At 40.2% G+C, this 18,060-nt stretch overlaps 1 protein-coding gene across 3 annotated transcripts in view; it reads left to right on the top strand.

Moving 5' to 3' along the window:
- Positions 1-18,060, top strand: part of RUFY2 (RUN and FYVE domain containing 2) — a 31,108-nt gene that overhangs the window by 10,165 nt on the left and 2,883 nt on the right. For 2 of the 3 annotated variants that reach the window (XM_026713515.2, XM_026713512.2), the window contains exons 8-15: positions 2,113-2,182; positions 3,372-3,473; positions 4,175-4,291; positions 5,448-5,615; positions 7,730-7,827; positions 12,995-13,114; positions 14,474-14,603; positions 16,227-16,321. In XM_026713515.2, the coding sequence (XP_026569300.2) occupies positions 2,113-2,182; positions 3,372-3,473; positions 4,175-4,291; positions 5,448-5,615; positions 7,730-7,827; positions 12,995-13,114; positions 14,474-14,603; positions 16,227-16,321 (900 nt within the window). Of the gene's footprint in view, positions 1-2,112; positions 2,183-3,371; positions 3,474-4,174; positions 4,292-5,447; positions 5,616-7,729; positions 7,828-10,050; positions 12,763-12,994; positions 13,115-14,473; positions 14,604-16,226; positions 16,322-18,060 lie in introns of those variants that run through there. The other variant, XM_087932289.1, reaches the window with a different exon arrangement.

The raw sequence follows: 18,060 nt of genomic DNA, 5'->3' as shown, positions 1-18,060 counted from the left end.
TATCTTTCCAATTGATATGACATGACCAGGAGTGGGCTGCTACGGATTCGCCCGGGTTCAGGAGAACCTGTAGCTAATGTTGTGGCTGGCTTGGTGAACCTCCAAATCCCACTCTGACCCTCCCCTCCCAAGAGTCTCCACAGGGCCTGTTTTGGATGCGAAGTAAGTGCAGGGCCTGCGAGGAGGCTTAAGTGGGGACGGGGAAATGTACCTCCCACAAGTTTCGAAAGTCTGGAAACGGGCCCATTTCCGGCCTCTGGAGGGCCTCTGGAGCCCAGGAAAGGTAGTTTTCACCCTCCCAGAGGCCTGAGGAAAGCCTCCGGAGCCTGGGAAAGGCAAAAATGCAGGAGGCTGACTAGGCCACACCCACCATGGCCACGCCCACCCAGCAACCAGGCAGAGAACCCATTGCTGAAATTTTTTAAGCCCACCCCTGGACATGACTGTTTAAAGTTGTTCACGCATGTTGGGTTTGTGCTGTAAAACAGAAGCAGCGCTCCAATTCAGATCTCATGCTGGACTTACTCACTGTAGTAAGTGTAGATTAGAAAAAGCGTAAGGGCTAAGTCAATGTGGACAGCTTTCTTCTCAATATGAACTTTCTCACATTCTTTAAGAGAACCCATCAAGAAGGCTAATAGTAATAATTAGTCTTCTCCAAATCATAAGGAAAACAAATTAAATGTAACAATCATAGAGTTAGTCCCTGACTTACAATCACAGTTGAAAGAAAATTTCAGTTGTAAGTCATTGAAGCTATAAGTTGAGGCACCCATGAGACTGGACCCAACTTTTCAACTGGTTTTATGGTGCTTATTAAGTGAATCACATGGTTGTTAAGCAAATCCACTTTTCTGAATGGGTGGTTTCTTGCTAGAAAATGGCAAAAAATACCACAAATTGCAGTTGTGACTGGAATGCAAGGTTTTACACTTAGGCAGGAAAAAACAAAGGTAGAAGTACAGATTAGGCAAAACCTGGCTCAAAAACTGTAACTGTGAAAGGGACCTTGGAGTCTTAGTGGACAATCACTTAAACGTGAGCCAGCAGCTTGTGGCAACAGCCCAAAATGCTAATACAATCCTTAGTTGTATAAACAGAGGCATAGAATCAAAATCACCTGAAAGATAAGTACTGCTTTATAAAGCTTTAGTAAGACCACACCTGGAATACTGCATCCAGTTTATGCCACAACAAAAGGCAGAGAAGAACAATTAAGATAATTAAAGGCCTGGAGACTAAAACATACGAAGAAGGGTTGCAGGATTTGGGTTTGGTTAGTCTAAAGGAGAAAAGAAGGACTAAGGGGTGACATAATAGCAGTACTCCAGTATTTGAGAGGTTGCCACAAAGAGAAGATCACCTTATTTTCCAAAGCATCGGAGGGCAGGACAAGAAACAACGAATGGAAACTAATCAAGGAGAGAAGCAATCTAGAACTGAGGAGAAACTTTCCAACCGTGAGGACAATTAACAGCTTGCTGTCAGAAGTTGTGGGTGCTTCATCACTGGAGGTTTTAAGAAGAGACTGGACAGCAATTTGTCTTGAAATGGTAGGGTCTCCTGCTTGAACAGGAGGTTGGACTAGAAGATCTCCAAGGTCCCTTCCAGCTCTAGTCTGATTCTGATTCTGAATGCTGAAACTGGTTGCAAATGTAAGTTGATTGCTAAATGCACAAAATGTGGTTCGTGTAACTATGGGCAGACTAATGTTTTATAATGGTAGGAAATGCTTTACAGCCATAATGCATCATTTCCAAGGCCATCCTTATTTTGAATGATCATTAAAAAACATATCATAAGTTGAGAACCACCTGTACATTATCCTTTTGGATAATAGCTGTTAGCCACTTTGGGGTGATGTCAAAAAGCTATACTGGCTCAGGTCTTTCTGATTTTAAGAAGGGGTGACCATTGGGATGTATCATGGATATAAAAGTCTTTAAAAAAAAATCTGATAAAAAACACATTTTGAGGAGTGGTATCAGGAAGTGTCTTCTGATGCATTTGTTTGCTGGGTACCAAGCCGCTGCTAGGAGGCTTTGTAAATGTTTGTACTACTGCATAATTGTAGAAATAATTCTGAAAAATATATTTTTTTATCGTTTTCAGTAGTACAGTCAGCAGCCTCCATACCCGTGTTGATTCACTAGAGAAGTCAAACACTAAATTAATCGAAGAGGTATTGTCTTTCAGCAATATATATTTTAATTTCATTCATATGTTGAAATTAGCAGTCTTTGTTTGCATTTGGGATTTGGTTTTTATTTTAGTTTGGGATTTGTTTTGCCAAGATGTTTCCCTTGGCCAGAGGTGCCTTGTGTGTTACTGAACATCTGAGCAGCAGGAGGATGGTGGCCTAGTTTCTTGGATGTTCTCCATTTCGCTCAGCTGCAGTTCGCCATGAACTCCTGGTTCATCTGTACAAACATGCATTTTTTGCCATATAAGCAGGAGCATCTGTAAGGGTACCCAAAATGTCAGGATGGCCATGACCATGGCACTCAAGCCTCGCCAGAGCAGTCTTGACCTTTTTGACCCCAGCCTTACAGACAACCTGGAAATGGACCTAAAATATGTATGATAGCAGTATGGAAGGAGAGTCCACATCCAGCAATCCATAAAACATTCTCTCAGTAGCTTGAGAGAACATTCAACTGCAGTGGGGCATAACTATGATTGGTTTTGGTGTGTGTCTCAAAGGTGCTTTTTCAGGAGGCAACTGGACTTTCTTGTTTTTTCTTTGGAAGATGTTTCGCTTCTCATCCAAGAAGCTTCTTCAGCTCTGACTAAATGGTGAAGAATGGAAGGATCTATCCTGTCAGAGCTGAAAAAGCTTCTTGGATGAGAAGCGAAACATCTTCCAAAGAAAAAAACAAGAAAGTCCTCCTGAAAAAGCACCTTTGGGACAACCATGATCTGGATGACTGAGAATCCCTATAGACCCTGTGTATGTCTGTGTGTATAAATGTATTTGCAATTGTGGAAATTGCTTACTACAGGAATCCTTGTGGCAAGCTCGTTTAGATGATATAGCCCTGCCTGCTAGATGGCCTTTTACAAGTGTCTAAACACATGGCGCTCTGCATATTAAACATTCCTTAGCTATTGTTAATGTTGGATTTTAATTGAGATTAATATCTTCAGTTGCACATTTAGGATTTCTGCTTCCCATCAACTGCCAAGAGTCCTTGTTGGTTGCCAACAAAAAAGTTGAATGAACAACCCCTAGTCAAATATGCTGAACTAGGGCAGTGATGTGATCAGGAGAGAGTGATGTTTTCATGAAGCATTTTGGGTTTGGACCTTTGGTTTTTTGCTGTTTGAAAGCTTTTGGATTTTTTAATATTTGCATTCTATCTTTCTTTTAGTTGGCGATAGCTAAAAACAACATAATTAAACTACAAGAAGAAAACCATCATTTACGAAGTGAAAACACACTCATTTTAATGAAAACACAACATCATCTGGAGGTATAATATTTTGAAATAATTCATGATTTGTATGTCAAAATTTGCCATTTTTAATGTAATTTTCTATAAAAATATAATATTTAAGCATTTTATGTACTTCAAGAATCTAGCTAGGTAAAAGCTTCAGGGGGATATTTTTGGAAGATCACTTGTAAGTATACCATAGCATGAAGGAGCATTGCAAAATATATTTACATCCCCTTGTCAAGATAGTCAGGACATAGGGGAACATTTTTTTTAACCTGAGCTAACATTAGCCCTGTAAGATGAGAAAGATTTTTGTAGGCAGAGTAGAAAAATGTCTAGAAAGACAAAGTAACCACCTGCAAAATACTCAGAGGGAGTTTTTTAAAACCGCAGAAGTCACCACAGTGGTTTACGTTCAAAGAAAAGAACTGAAAAATGGTGAAACAGCCGAAACATGGGATAAAAATAAACCTTACGAAGTAGGACAAGCAAATAAAACAGACATGCAACTGAGTCAAAAGACAGTGAAGTGGCAATACCGTTTGGTATTTTAGTGGGTCAATTAACAAATGGCCCATTCCAAGACCAGAAGAGCAGGCCAAAAGAAGGACAGCCTGTGGCCATTTCAAAAACGTGTCAGTGGAGTCAAGGTTGGGCATACCAGCTCTAGGATGAGGTCTCTTTCTGAGTACCAAAGTTTTTAAGTACAATAATTTTCCTTATTTTCTTTGTAGATGAATAAAGTAGATGCCGAAGCAGAACTTCAGACATATAAACATTCCCGACAAAGCCTGGATGAAATGTACAATGAAGCACATAGACAGCTTCGAGAAGAATCACAGTTAAGACAAGTGAGTGGGTGTTATATAAATGGTGAATGGTTGGTTCTGCATATTCCTTGGAGTTACATACAAGTAGTCCTTGACTTACCACTGGTGACCGTTCAGAGGGGGACTTATGGCTCAGATTTAAAGTTCTGACAATTGGGCCTCCTCCATAATCACATGACTGAACTTTGTACGCTTGGCAACACAATTGCACATATAGCTGTTTGCAGTATCCTGCAGTTATGTGACTGTATTTTATGATACGTTTGCCAAAAATTGTCACAAGTTTTCAGCAAAAGTGTGCCCATAAAATAAACCACAAATGACCATGGCAATTTGTTTAACAACTATTGCAAGAAAGGTTGTAAAGTCATTCTGGTGACATGACTGACCCTGTGATGACCCAGGGTGGAATACAAAATAAACACAGTCACAGAAAACAGGTGAAGCCCCTTTTATTCCTTCACTTTGCTTCCAAGCTCCAAATATCCTTGACTGGAGACAAAAAACTCCCACATGAGCAGTTCCAAGAAGGAGCAAATGCCGTTTAAAGGAAAATGCCTATAAATTATAAAGAGTAAAAAAACGACACAAACTAGGCAAGATAAGAGCTTGAAGACATCCACAGATATCAGAACACACACCGGGAAGGGCGCCAAACTCACAGAGGAACAATACACTAGAGATATTTCCACGGTTTGTTTCCAGCACTGGCCTGTACGCATGTCCGTCCGCTTATTCAGTTGTCACAGCTGCAGCCCATGAAGAGGATCCCTCCTTCCCAGTAGACCACATCTCTACCTTATCCTCTCCTCTCTGCATGCCCTAGGATGGAGAGGGGATGGGCCTGGGTTCTCCTCTGACTGCTCAGCCGACCTCTGCCCTTCCCCAGCCTCCTCCACAACCTCCAGAGCCACACTTCCACTCCCTGTGGGCTGTTCCTCCTCTCCCTCAGAGTCAGTCTCCACCAGGGGCATGACAGACCCATTTTAGGAATGTTATGACATATGCTTGCAATGGGTAGGCTCAATTGCAGTTGTCTTGCAAGGACTGCCTGTACTTAGGTAGCTGCACACAGTTGTCAATCATCAATCATGCTCTTTTTGCTAGAAATGTTCAATCTGAAATGAAACACAGGATTTTGGGAAGATGTGGGCATGTTTGTTTTTATCTTTTGTAGGATATAGAGAATGAATTGATGGTCCAGGTTGGTATGAAGCATGAGATAGAACTCGCAATGAAGCTATTGGAGAAAGATATACATGAAAAGCAAGACACCCTTATAAATCTGCGGCAACAGCTGGAGGAAGTCAAAGTGATAAACACAGAAATGTACCAAAAACTGCAGGTAGTTCATTATTTATATTTTGAAACCAAAATAAGTGTAATGCAGTAGAGTCTGGTGGTGTCTGGGGGTTTAATTCTCCCCCCTAGAATTTCAGGGTCAACTGTTGGCAGTTATCCAAAGCATCTTCTCTATCTGGGCTGACAGTGCCATTTAAGCAGAGTCATGGAATGGACTTGGATTATATGATATGTTAAGCCATGCTTGCTTAGCATCAGCCATCAATAAACATGTGAACGATCCTACTGTATATTAATAGTATGGAAGCAGTGGCGGGATTCAAATATTGTTTCCACGGGTTCGGTAGGCGTGGCTCGGTTGGCGCGCTTTGCGCACGTGCTCACACTTTGCATGCATGCGTGTGCCAAACGCGTACTTTGCACAGGCAAAGAGGCATTTGCGCAGACACACGAGGCGTTCTAACTTGCCTCCTACAAGCCTGCACAATCCCAGCCGCTTCAGGAGCGGCCGCGCGGCACTATTCTGTGCCGCGCAAAGCAGCTGCACTTCAAATTCAGCAGATAAAAGTGAGTATGGGAACCAGGGAGGGCGGGTGAGCCCAACAGCAGAACCATTAAAGCAACCGAGAGACCTGGTTCGGTCTCCGCTCCTACCGGCTCTCCAGAACTGGGCAGAATGCCACCACTGTTTGGAAGCCCTCTTTGCAGATATGTCTGTGCAGCCGGTATCTTAGCTGTTAGTGACTGGCCAGCTGATAAGAGAATCCTTTGCTAATTGAACAAAACACAAGGGCTTCATGGCTGATCGGCTTCTGCATGCAGGGCTAGGGATGCAAATCCTTTCTGAAACACCTTAGCTTTGTTAAAATATTTTCCTGTGTAGTTGGAGCAGGAAAAAGAAAAACAAATCCAGGAGCATCAAAAATGAGGTTGCAGAAGCGAGCCAAGTTTCATTTTCCCCTCTTTGTTACTTCAGGTTCAGGCACTCTGTCAGACCAAAGCAAACTAACCAAAACCTAGCCACAGTTACAGACCCTGTTTCTTCATTAGCCTCACTTTGAATCGTGGACTGGATTCAAAGAAACACAGTCAGTCTCCACAAACTTAAGAGAACCTTTATTCCAGTGGTGGGATTCAACATTTTTTTACTCCCGGTTCTGTGGGTGTGGCTTGTCTGGTGGGCATGGCTTGGTGGTCATGTGACTGGGTGGGCGTGGCCAACTCAGCAAGGTGGTGTGAGTGACATCTAGTTGGTCACACCCACTCAGTCACATGACCGATGCTGCAGAGACAAGGTATTTCCTACGTACCTTCTCCCCCCTCCACCCTTGGGCTGACAAAAAAAAAAAAAGCCCAGCTAAAGATCATGACTACCTGCCGCGTCTGCCTGCCGAAGGTGAGATTCATGTCCTTCATGGCACATGATGGCTTAGTTAATAACTGCATGGCTTAGAACGGAGTTGCCAATTCCAAATATCCCAAAGGTGCTTTTTCAAGAGGGAACTGCACTTTCTAATTTTTCTTTGAAGACATTTCACTTATCATCCAAGAAGCTTCTTCAGCTCTGAAGAACTGAAGAAGCTTCCAGAGTTGAAGAAGCTTCCTGGATGAGAAGCAAAACGTCTTCAAAAGAAAGTCCAGTTGCCTTTTGAAAAAGCACCTTTGGGACAACCATGACCTGGAATGACTGAGAATTTCCACAGAGAGTTCCAAATATGCTAGTTATGCAAGAACTCCCTGTATTCTCCCTTCCAGAAAGGTTAAAGGAAAATAAAAAGCACTGGTCACTGGCCTCCCTATTCATGCACATGGATAAAACAGTGCCCGTCTTGAAGGTAAAAATTTTATTCATGCCATCTAATCAGATGCAGGATTGATTCTGACATCAGCTACATTTCCCCCTCTTCTTTGTCCTTCCAAGTCCATTAAGTACATGGAAGTGTTTTTGGAACTGAAAAACATGCAGTAGTTTTGCAGGACTGATGAATGCTGGAAATTGTTTTTCCCTGCATGGCCTACACTACAGGGCCGCTAGTACTGCTACTTTTTACAGAGATTTCAGCATTCAGAGTTGGTTCAGAGAGAAGAAAGCAGCAGAAGAAAGAGCTATATTGCCTGGAAATTACCATACTGTAATAGAATAATCTCTACTAATAGTTTTCAGATGAAGCCATGAAAGAAAAGAGTGAAATAATTGGTCGCTTGGAGGATAAAACTAGTGAGATTACCACAACTATGAAGCATCTGGAACAAAGGTACAACATCACAGTCTTTTATGCTTTTTCTTACTCATTTTCTCTTGCTCATGTTAGTGCAAAAGAAGCCGCGGGCTTATATCTTCCTCCGAGGTACAAACTTTGGCAATTTTTAATAATATTTTTATATAATCACCACTATTTTTCATGCTCAGTTTAATGCCCAGATTCATAATCCATGGCTTGAGATCAGTTTGTTAAAAACCACAATCTCTTATTTCATGTGCATTGACAAGCTGAGCGTCTGCAAAAAAAAATAAATCAAAACAAACACTTCAAAAGTCTGTGTGGCTAACTTATGATGATGGTGGTGGTGGGGAGGAAAGTAGAAACTGGGTTTGATCCAACCTATGCTACAACGTAAGTTGTAACATGGTACAGACCTTGGCTTAGCATTACATGCTAGTTTGGCAGGTTCTAGACTCAGTTACCTGCATATTGTGGCAAAAGAAATAGTACATAATTGTTCACATTTAACTTGCTCTTAACTTTAAATACATGTTCATACAAGAACAGCCATAATTCAGATGGATCTGCTTTCACATATTTCTGTGAACACAGAAGATGCCTCCCCAAGTTGCGGGAATCCTCTTCCTTTCCACTCTATATCACATTATAGCCCATTTAGCAGATTGCAGTTAGCTATTCCAAAACTTTCCTCTCTTTTAACTTTTCCATATTGTTAGCAATTCTTCCAAGCTCTCTTTGACCTAAATATATGCTGTGCTGGGGGCAGCAAAGTGTGAGGCTTGGATCTCCTTTTAAACGCAGCTGTAGACTGATGATGCATTGAAGGATGAGTTGAAAGATAGATAAGCCAGAGGGAATGTTTTGAGTCCAAGCCAGGGGTTCTTCCCCCCCCACCCCCGTCCCTTTTTTCTTTTGCTAGATGTGGCCTGCACAGCCTCCTGATACCAGCAGCTATAAGGCCGTCAGAAAACCCTGGGAGGCTCAGATTACACATATATTTTGTGATTGGCTGATTGCTGTAGAATTCAAATTTTCAAAGAATGTTTTTGTTAACTCGTTTCCTCATCCATGCAGCAGGTTGCATATAAAATGGGGTAGCTTCAGAAGTAGGTTATATTTTTGTTGATATTAGTTCAATTAAAAGAGATTAAACGTAAGGCAGAATGTACGTAGGAGGTTAAGTGCTTGTAAAGTAACCCTAGAGTTGAGGCTCTAGATCAGGTCTGTCAAACTCCTGGCCCACAGGCCAGATACACTGGCCACACCCACACCCGATTTTGCAATGGGGCAAACAGTCCGGATACATCAAGTGATGCTGCTATGACGCCGTGAATTTGACACCCCTGCTCTAGGTATTAAAATTAGAGAATTGGTACGATGGTGTCATTCTGAGGGCAAGTTACCCTTTATTTCTCACTTGGTTTCATTTGATAGCAGAAATTTCTAGTAGAGAACTCATGATGTTTCTAGCCATGGTTGATTCAGAGCCTCAGATCTAAGCCAATCTTATTTCTCCCTTGAGAAGCCGAAAGTAAATTTAGGCTTATAGCGAAATAAATCATCTATCCTGATTGGAAATGTCTGTAAGTTTGTGTGTCAAAAAAATTATCAGCCTTCATCAATACCCTTAAACCAGGATGTGTCCAACTCCCAGAATTACCCAGCCAGCCATGAAGTTGAAGCCATGTCTCAAAGTTGCCAAGGTTCGACACCATTGCCCTACATCTTTTTCATTGCCTTGCACAGAAAAAGGAATAGGGGCTTTGATTACAAATTTTTGACCAACACATCCTTGTGGACACTCGTGTTCTGATTCAACTGTAATGCTAAACATATCATAGAATGAGCTTTCCAGTTTGCCTAGCCATTCATATTTCTGGGAGAAGGAAAGTGAAGAGGGCTAGAATCAGGTACACAAAAATACTTATTCCTTTTTTTTTTTGTCAAAGCTGACATCCTGCCCTTTGAATTTGCACACTACTGCAGTTGTCGAATCACAATCCCAAAAGTATGTTAAAAATGGTTGATTTTTCTAATTGCTTAAAAATGTAAACATCCATAGTCTCATCATTGTTTTCTTTTTCAATCCAGTCTATTGAACAAAAACATGATTATGTATTAAAACGTTAGTAAGCATGAATATTCTTTTATTGACATCGTTTTTCCTCTTTCTTTTTCTTTTCTCCTTTATCCCACATTTTTGGATGTTTTTATTGCCTTTGTCTTTGATTTCTATCCATTGCACATCTGAAGTGACAAGGAATTGTTAACGCAGACTAGGACTATTGCCATGACATTGGTGAAATGTTCCAGTCGTGAAGGGCAACCCCAGTACAAGCTGGTTAAAGATATATCATTTTGAAGCCATGGATCTTGCAAAAACAATTTGTAATGGAGCAAACAGACAGCAGCGCTTACACAAGGAAAATGAGCTTTGAATTATGATTGCTTAGATTTGAGTCTCTTGTCCATGTATTTGGTTTACTTGGGATGTCAGTGTAGTATTCTCATCAGACCATATTTCTGACACCGATTTCCTGCTTTGTTTTTCTGAAAGGAAATGACAATAGAAAATCTTAATTTAGCAGTTTCCTGTTGGAATTGATCTTTTCAAAATCGCAGTGTTATTTTCTAGCAAATGATAAACAGAGACTGACTTCCAGTTCAGCTAGTACTATTTTTATGACAGTGAAGCTGGTAGAAGGAAAAGGTTCAGAAAAGATCTTGCAGATTGTAATTCAACCTCTGTTTACATAGATCTTTTCTTGGTGTTTTGATAAGGACAAGAGTTAATAAACATGGTCTTCTGAATTATCTTTAAATATATTAATCTTTGCACAATGTTGTTTTTAAGAAGTGTAGATGTGCTCCACAATTGTGCTGGGAGAATTATATTTTGCTTTAAAAAGAGGAATGAAATGGGAAATCCACCATGCTTTGAACCGAAGAAGTAGTGGAATGGAAATCCACTGGTGGGCATTGGTAAAGCATAAAACCTCTTTTAGTGGAACGTATGCTTGTGAATCTACTTTGTGATACAGAAGAAAGAGGGACTACGGAAATAATTTTTGTTTATAGTTGATGGCATTCAATCATGGAATGGAAATTATTTGTTTGTGGTCGGATATCTGCCTGGGTAGAAAGGCTTTACAATTAATTTTTTGGAAAGGGGCTTTCTCCGATGCACCTGCCTTTAAAGCTGAGGGGGAATCATCCTTACAGATGAGGGAGCTTTAGGAACATATTAGCATTAGAACGGGAGTGTTGGGTGGTCAGAAAAGTCAAGATGGCAGCCACAGCCATGCCACAGAAGCCCTGCCCCCTTTTTATGAGGAATGCATGGGATGCGGTAGGGATATTGATGGCACAGTGGCTGCTGGAATTGGAGATTTTAACTAACCCCCACCCCTTGTAACAGACATCCTTGCATTAGAAATCAAGATAAAGCCCCTTTCAACCTTCTTTACTGAAGGTTTACTGGATGATTTTTACACATTTCTCTAGGGCGGAGGCCTCCAAACTTGGCAACTTTAAGACATGTGGACTTAAACTCCCAGAATTCCTCAGCTTTGCTGGCTGAGGAATTCCGGGAGTTGAAGTCCACAACTCTTAAAGTTGCCAAGTTTGGGGACCCCTGATCTAGGGATAGGCAGTGTTTTCAAAAGCAAGATTCACACACACACACACACACACACACACACACACCAAAGTGAGGCTAGTGCCATGCCTAAAACAGCTCATTCGTTGCAGAGTCGTTTCACACTTTGTCCTTGGAATATAGATAATCCATGGGAAGATAGGGAGGTTATCTGTTTCCCTTTTCCTTAGAAACAAATTTTGGAGCAAGTTGTGTATGAGATTGGAAGAGACATGACAGGAAAAGTCTAGGTGGATTGCTCTGCCAGACAGTATATATATATATATATATATTTGTGTTCTTAGCTGCTGTCAAAATTGGGTGGGAATCCAACTATTTACATCAGGGGTGTCAAACTCAATTTTATTGAGGGCTGCATCAAGGTTGAGTTTGACCTCGGAGGATCAGGGTAGGTGTGGTCAGCATGACATCACTCATATTGGGGGGGGTGCACCTGTGGTGGCCTGAGCGCTCTGCCAGTGAAAACAGGCTCCTGAGCTCTGTTTTCGGCTACAATGGCCTCCTGCAACCCTCTGCCAGAGAAAACAAAGGTTGGGAGGCCACGCGCAGTCCTTGCAAACTCCGTTTTAGGCTGCGATGGTGTCCTGCAACTCTCTAGTAGCGAAAGCAGAGCTTGGGAGGGCCACACACTGGCAGAGGCACCGCGGGCTGGTCCTTCACCATTTCCAAGACGGTCCCATGGGCAGATCTAAGCATCCCATGGTCTGGATCCGGCCTCCAGGCCTTGAATTTGACACCCCTGATTTATATAATTCCATAGATATTATATTAGACTAGTGTTAATGACTCAGAACTGATGCCAGACAAGCCACATTAGACCAGTGTTTGTCATCTGTGACAACTCGAAGATGTGTGGACTTCCAACTCCTAGAATTCCCCTGCAAGGAATTGTGGCCGAGGAATTCTGGGAAATGAAGTCCACTCCTCTTCACCTTGCCAAGGTTGAGACACACTGTATTACACAGTCAGCGACCTTCCTTGGTACGTATTGTGTTGAGCCTTAAATATATTATTTGTGTCCTAAGTTCAATCATCCAGAGTTCTGTGTCAGTAGTTAAAAAGTCAAAATGATGGTTGTGACCACATGGTCAGACCAATATTATGGTTCTTTTCATTGCCCCTGAGGATGTCCCTGTGCCCTTTCTTTCTTTTGTGAAGCCAAGCGGCCAAGATACTTGAACTTTGGTTTTTCCTTTTTAAAAAAGAAATCATATCCATAAAAGAGTTGAAATAGTCAGCACTCTGTATGTATAAAACCTAACATATGTATCACTTTGCCAGGATGGCGCCTGTTTATCATGGATCCCAAATAAAAAAAAAATGGAGAAATTTATGGATGTTTTGTGGTGATAGTGAGATGCATAATTTGAATTTGTAGGCATTGTCTGGGTCTCTCATTTGAGTTAGTGAGTTTATCCCCAAACTTTGTTTTCATTTAGAAATGTTCTATTTCCCCATTTTTTTCCTTTTATTTGTCTTCATCCTTTACATTCAAATTCTAGCTTCAGTTTTACCCAAAGTTGATTTGAATTACACCAGATTGCAGCAAGCAGAGAAGGCTCACATGGAAGCAGACAGTGAGGACAAGAAAGTTAAACAAGATTATATGAATAAATCTGAAAGTCTTCAGAAAGAAATTGCCCAAAAGGAAAACCAAGTGTAAGTAACATTGATTTTGGGGGAAACTGGAGTACTTTTAATATTTTTTATAAACATTTTAATATTTATATAATGTCAGCATATACTTTTGCTATATCAACCATTTAGAACAATACCCTGTCCTGAGCGTACAGTACTTTTCTTTGCAGAAATTTGTGTAGACTTTTAAGGTATTATTTCATGGAAATTAGTAAGGTGCAGGATTAGAAACAGGAGACGGTAACTTCTAGTCATCCCTTAGAATGTTTCTAGGTCGACCTCTCTCCCCCCAGCCCAACCCATCTCTGGGCTGTTGTTGGAAAAATTACACCCTCTGTTTTGAATTAAACAAAATAAAGGTGAGGTACCACTCAAATAAATAAATACATCCATACATGCATTTCAAGGATTGTCTTTTATCACTTTTCTTTCTCAAATGAATTCCCCAAGAACACCATGATTTCTACTCCTCAGTGAATTATTTATTCATTTTTGTCCCCCCTTTACTACTTTATAAATAAATAACATAGGGCAGTGGACCTACATAATAATCCATCCTGCTCCTATTTTCCCTCATCAATAACCTGTGAAGCGAGTTAGAGGTAGAGAGAGTGGCCCAAAGTCATGCCAAGAATTCACCATCTCCTGGTTTCTAGGCCAACATTTTCATCACTACACCAGACTGGCTGTCCTGTAGTACGTCGATAATGTATCTTGGAACAGTCATAGAATGGTTAAATGGTGAAGCCAAAAGAGACTTTGGGGAGTCTTCCAGTTCAACTTCTACTCAGAGCAAGAATTTTGGACCATTGTTGCCCAGCCTTGGTTTGAAAACCTTTGGGGACACCATGATTCCAGGAATCAGGATGCTCCACTGCATTATAACTGTTGCGGCCAAGAAAGTCCTCCTTATTTCAAGTCTGGGTCTTCCTCTATAAGACTCCCACTCAGTGGTTCCTGTCCTACTAACCTTTGGGCCTTACTGAGAATAAATCCACAGCTTCTTTCCTGTGAGAGCCTGAGAAGCATGGGAAGAGGGCTGTCACGTCTCAACCAGACTGAAGTCTATTGAGCTTATCAAGTACCTATAATTAGATTTATGCTGATTTAAAGGGGATGAAGTATTTATCATGTAGTTTATGGCAGGGGTCTCCAACCTTGGCAACTTCTTGTGGACTTCAACTCCCAGAATTCCTCAGCCAGCTTTGCTTTGCTAGCCGAGGAATTCTGGGAGTTGAAGTCCACAAGTGTTAAAGTTGCCAAGGTTGGAGACCCCTGGTTTATGGCACTGATTAAAATATCACATAAATTAAAATGAAGCTAATGCTCTGAGAACATTCTTCCAGCTTGAATGAATTTTTAAATATTCTATGTTTTTAGGTGTCAGTTGGAGACAGATTTGAAAATAGAAAGAGAATGGAGACAAACCATGGAAGAGGACCTTAAAAAGGAAAAAGAAACTACTTGTTTTCTACAAACAGAGACTCAGCAAATCATTACACTTAAAAAAGTAATTTCTCAAAACTTGAATCCTGATTAAAAACAATAGAGGGACTGGGCAGACCAGCAAAGTACCTTTGCACACTTTATGAGGTGGGTGTGAGGGGGTCTGGGTGAAGGGCCACAAGGCTGCCATACAATCAGGTGGGCTGTGGGAGACCTCCAGAGTGGCAGCTGGAAGAAGAGGGGTTTTTTTTGCCCGAAAACTTCCCTTGATAGAGGCTGCAGGCATGGAAAACAGGAAAATGTGGAAAACTGGGTCTGGATATGGCCGTTTATAAGGTGAGCTGATAAATTTTGTTTAGGAGTCGGGATCTTTGTTTCACCCAGAGAGGCAAATGAAATCGCTTTCATCAAATGTGACTATTCAGAAACAGTATACTTTTCTAAGCCTATCAACTTTCAATATTAACAATCAGTGCGTACTAGCATTTCCTTCTAGTTTTAGATATTTTACAGAATTCATGTGGGATTCTTAATTTCCATATATTGGCATCGTGCAGGGGGCCATTAAAAACAAAGATGGCTGCAACTGCACGATTGAAGCCTAGTCATGTGAGAAGAGCCATCTTGACTTTTGTTTTCAATATAGTCTTGTTATCTGTCCATTACTTTTGGGCTGTGATTCACAGAAGCTGGGTTTGCTCAAACAGGGATGCTCTCTGTTGGGAGTTTGCTAACTGTTCAGACAGGGATGCATTCTTGGAACTTCTTATTTTATTTATCTTATTTTATTATTTTATTTATTCTTACTTTTATCTACCTCTAAAAATTCTTATGTTCTATTCCTTAGCTTGAGCAAAGTTGTCATCGTTTTATCCTTTTTTTCCCTTCCATTTGTTTTTTTTGCTTCACCCACCTTGCTTTTTACCTGTTATGACTAAGAGTACAATGGCTCTCTGAAGAGGCTTCTACATACAAGGAACATGTGTCTCTGAAAAGCATGGTGGAAGATTGCTCTTATTCAAAGATGTATTTTATGTTTAGCTGCCCACAATGCAAAGTAAACATTTTTGTTGAGTTATATGGAAGTCAGTCTGTCTGTCTGTCTGTCTGTCTATCTATCTATCTATCTATCTATCTATCTATCTATCTATCTATCTATCTATCTATCTATCTATCTCTGTCCGTACACCCGTCCATCCACCCATCTATCTCAACATTTGATAAGCCAGAATCATTCTGTCTTGCAATGAAATCACATGCTTTTTTCTGGATTTAAAGTCTCAGGGTGCTGGCTGAAGATATGATATTATTTCACATCCCTCACTAGAAACAATTGTGCCTTAGAGACACTTTTCATCTAGCCCAATGCTTTTCAACCTTGGCAAATTTGACATGTGAACTTCAATTCCCAGAATTTTGCAGTCAGCATAGTGCCCGGGGAGTTCTGGGAGTTGAAATCCACACATCTTAAACTTATCAAGATTGAAAAACATGATTTATCCTGTTTGACATAAAATGAATCCTTATTCCTTCACTGCTTCTGAATAATAGTTTGTGGGTATCAATACTTGATAATCTAGCTTTCATTGAATGCCTGTTTGAACCAAACAAATGCCTGATGTACATTTCTCAATGTCAAATATTATTGTCTTTATATATCAATTAATTATGTTTGTTTCTATTTAAGGAATTCCTAAACTTACAGGGAAAAAACAAGCAGTTGAAAAATCTTTGTCATGATCAAGAAGAAGCTCTCCAAGAACTTGCCGGCAAACTTAGCGAGTAATTTTCCTTTTTTTTTTTAAGGGAAGAGGCATAATTATCCAGGTATCCCAATGTGGAATGGACTAATCATTTATAATTTAAGCATTTCATGTTCTATTGCAGAGGTGGGCAACTTCATGACCTGTGGAATCCCAGATTCCTGAGACATAGTTGCCCACTCCTGCTCCATTGGCACACAATATGTATTCAGACCGTTGTATATGTAAACAGCCAAGTCAGCTTGCTAGGTAGCCAGATCTTCAGAAGCTTCCATGGGCAGGCAGTAGATGTCACATATACACTTACTTGTGTGGGAGAAGGAAGTATGTTTTCCAGGTATTATTGGACCTTCTATGAATTTAATTCAAGATAAGCCTTTAATGTACAGTTTATACAGCCCATCAAACCTTAAGAAGAATATTAGTGTGATTTTAAGTAGCAAAGAATTCAGCCTCAGAATTTCAGAACTGAAATAAATTAGTTTATTGATACATATTATAAAGAAACAGTAAAAATAAGATGATCTAAGGAAAAAATATTTTGAAAACAACAAACCAGCTTTGCTTAGTTTTTTTCTACTTGCAAGATATCTAGTCTGAATGGGATTTACTTCTGAATGGTCCCACAGTTAAGATTGGGCTCTAAAACAGACAATAAGATACTTTTATTTCACATCTTGATGTCACTGAGCTTTCATTTTGAATTCTTTAGTGTGTCTGAATCCTAAATTACAATTTAAGTATTAAAGTGACCAGAAACTCCAGCAGTTTGTTATAACAAAAATGAACAAGTACTTATTTAAATAACAAAATGGGTAAAGCAATAAATTCATAAAGTATTATAGGAATAATGAATATACAAATTCTGAAAGCAAAGCGAGGTTCTTCATTTGCCTTAAAATCAAACTAACAATGAAATAGGTCACTTAAAGGAATTCTAGGTTTCAGAGTACCTTGTAATTGACATCCGATAAAAGCAATCAGTTATGTGTGGTAATTATATTAGGTATTATGGTCTCAAGAAAAATACATCACTTTCAAAATCCAGAATTTCTTTGTAAGATTTCCCAAGAAAAGAAAAATAAGTTTCTTCCCTGCCCCGCCCCACCCAAATATTCGGAGCTTTTTTTATTGATCAGAGGAAGTGTCAATTTTTAAGCTACCATTTTCATATAGCCAGTTTTCTAGTTAGGATATGTTGTTTATAGTCATTTGGATTGCCAACAGGCAGCATCCAACTTCATGTCTAAAACAGCAGTTGTTGCTCAGTGCTTTCTGTTTCTTGCATTATATTCCTAAACTGCTAAGAATGATGTTTCCAGTTTTTTTGTAGGAAGTGCCCACATCATAGCTTTTCTCTTTGATACCATCCCACAGGCTCAGGATCTGTCTCTTCAAACATTAGTGTGACACTAATGTCTCAGTAGCATGTCCATTGCCACGAGTATTGTAAATCTCCAAGCGTTTAAATGTTGGGGTATATAATTACCCTTTTATTTTCAATATTTGAAGTCTGGATGTGAGGTAGTTCAATATAAATAGACCCTTGCAAATAAATAGGAGTCTCACAGTGAAGAAACCCATCCAGAAATACGGAAGACCTTCTTAAAGAGAGATGATTTTGGTTAATGAAAAAGTATCTTTCTGGGCTACTTGGGAGAAACTATTCTAAAGTGTCTTATCAATACCTGTAAATTGTGATCAGGTTGGAACTCCTAGGGGATGAAACCTCCATGATAACACACAAGTTAGTTAATT

This window comes from Pseudonaja textilis, chromosome 4 (genome assembly GCF_049901715.1).
Source record: "Pseudonaja textilis isolate UNSWEBS1 chromosome 4, rPseTex1.2, whole genome shotgun sequence".
Taxonomy (NCBI): Eukaryota; Metazoa; Chordata; class Lepidosauria; order Squamata; family Elapidae; genus Pseudonaja; species Pseudonaja textilis.
Note: the sequence above shows the minus strand (reverse complement) of the source record. Positions and strands in the feature narration are given on the sequence as shown.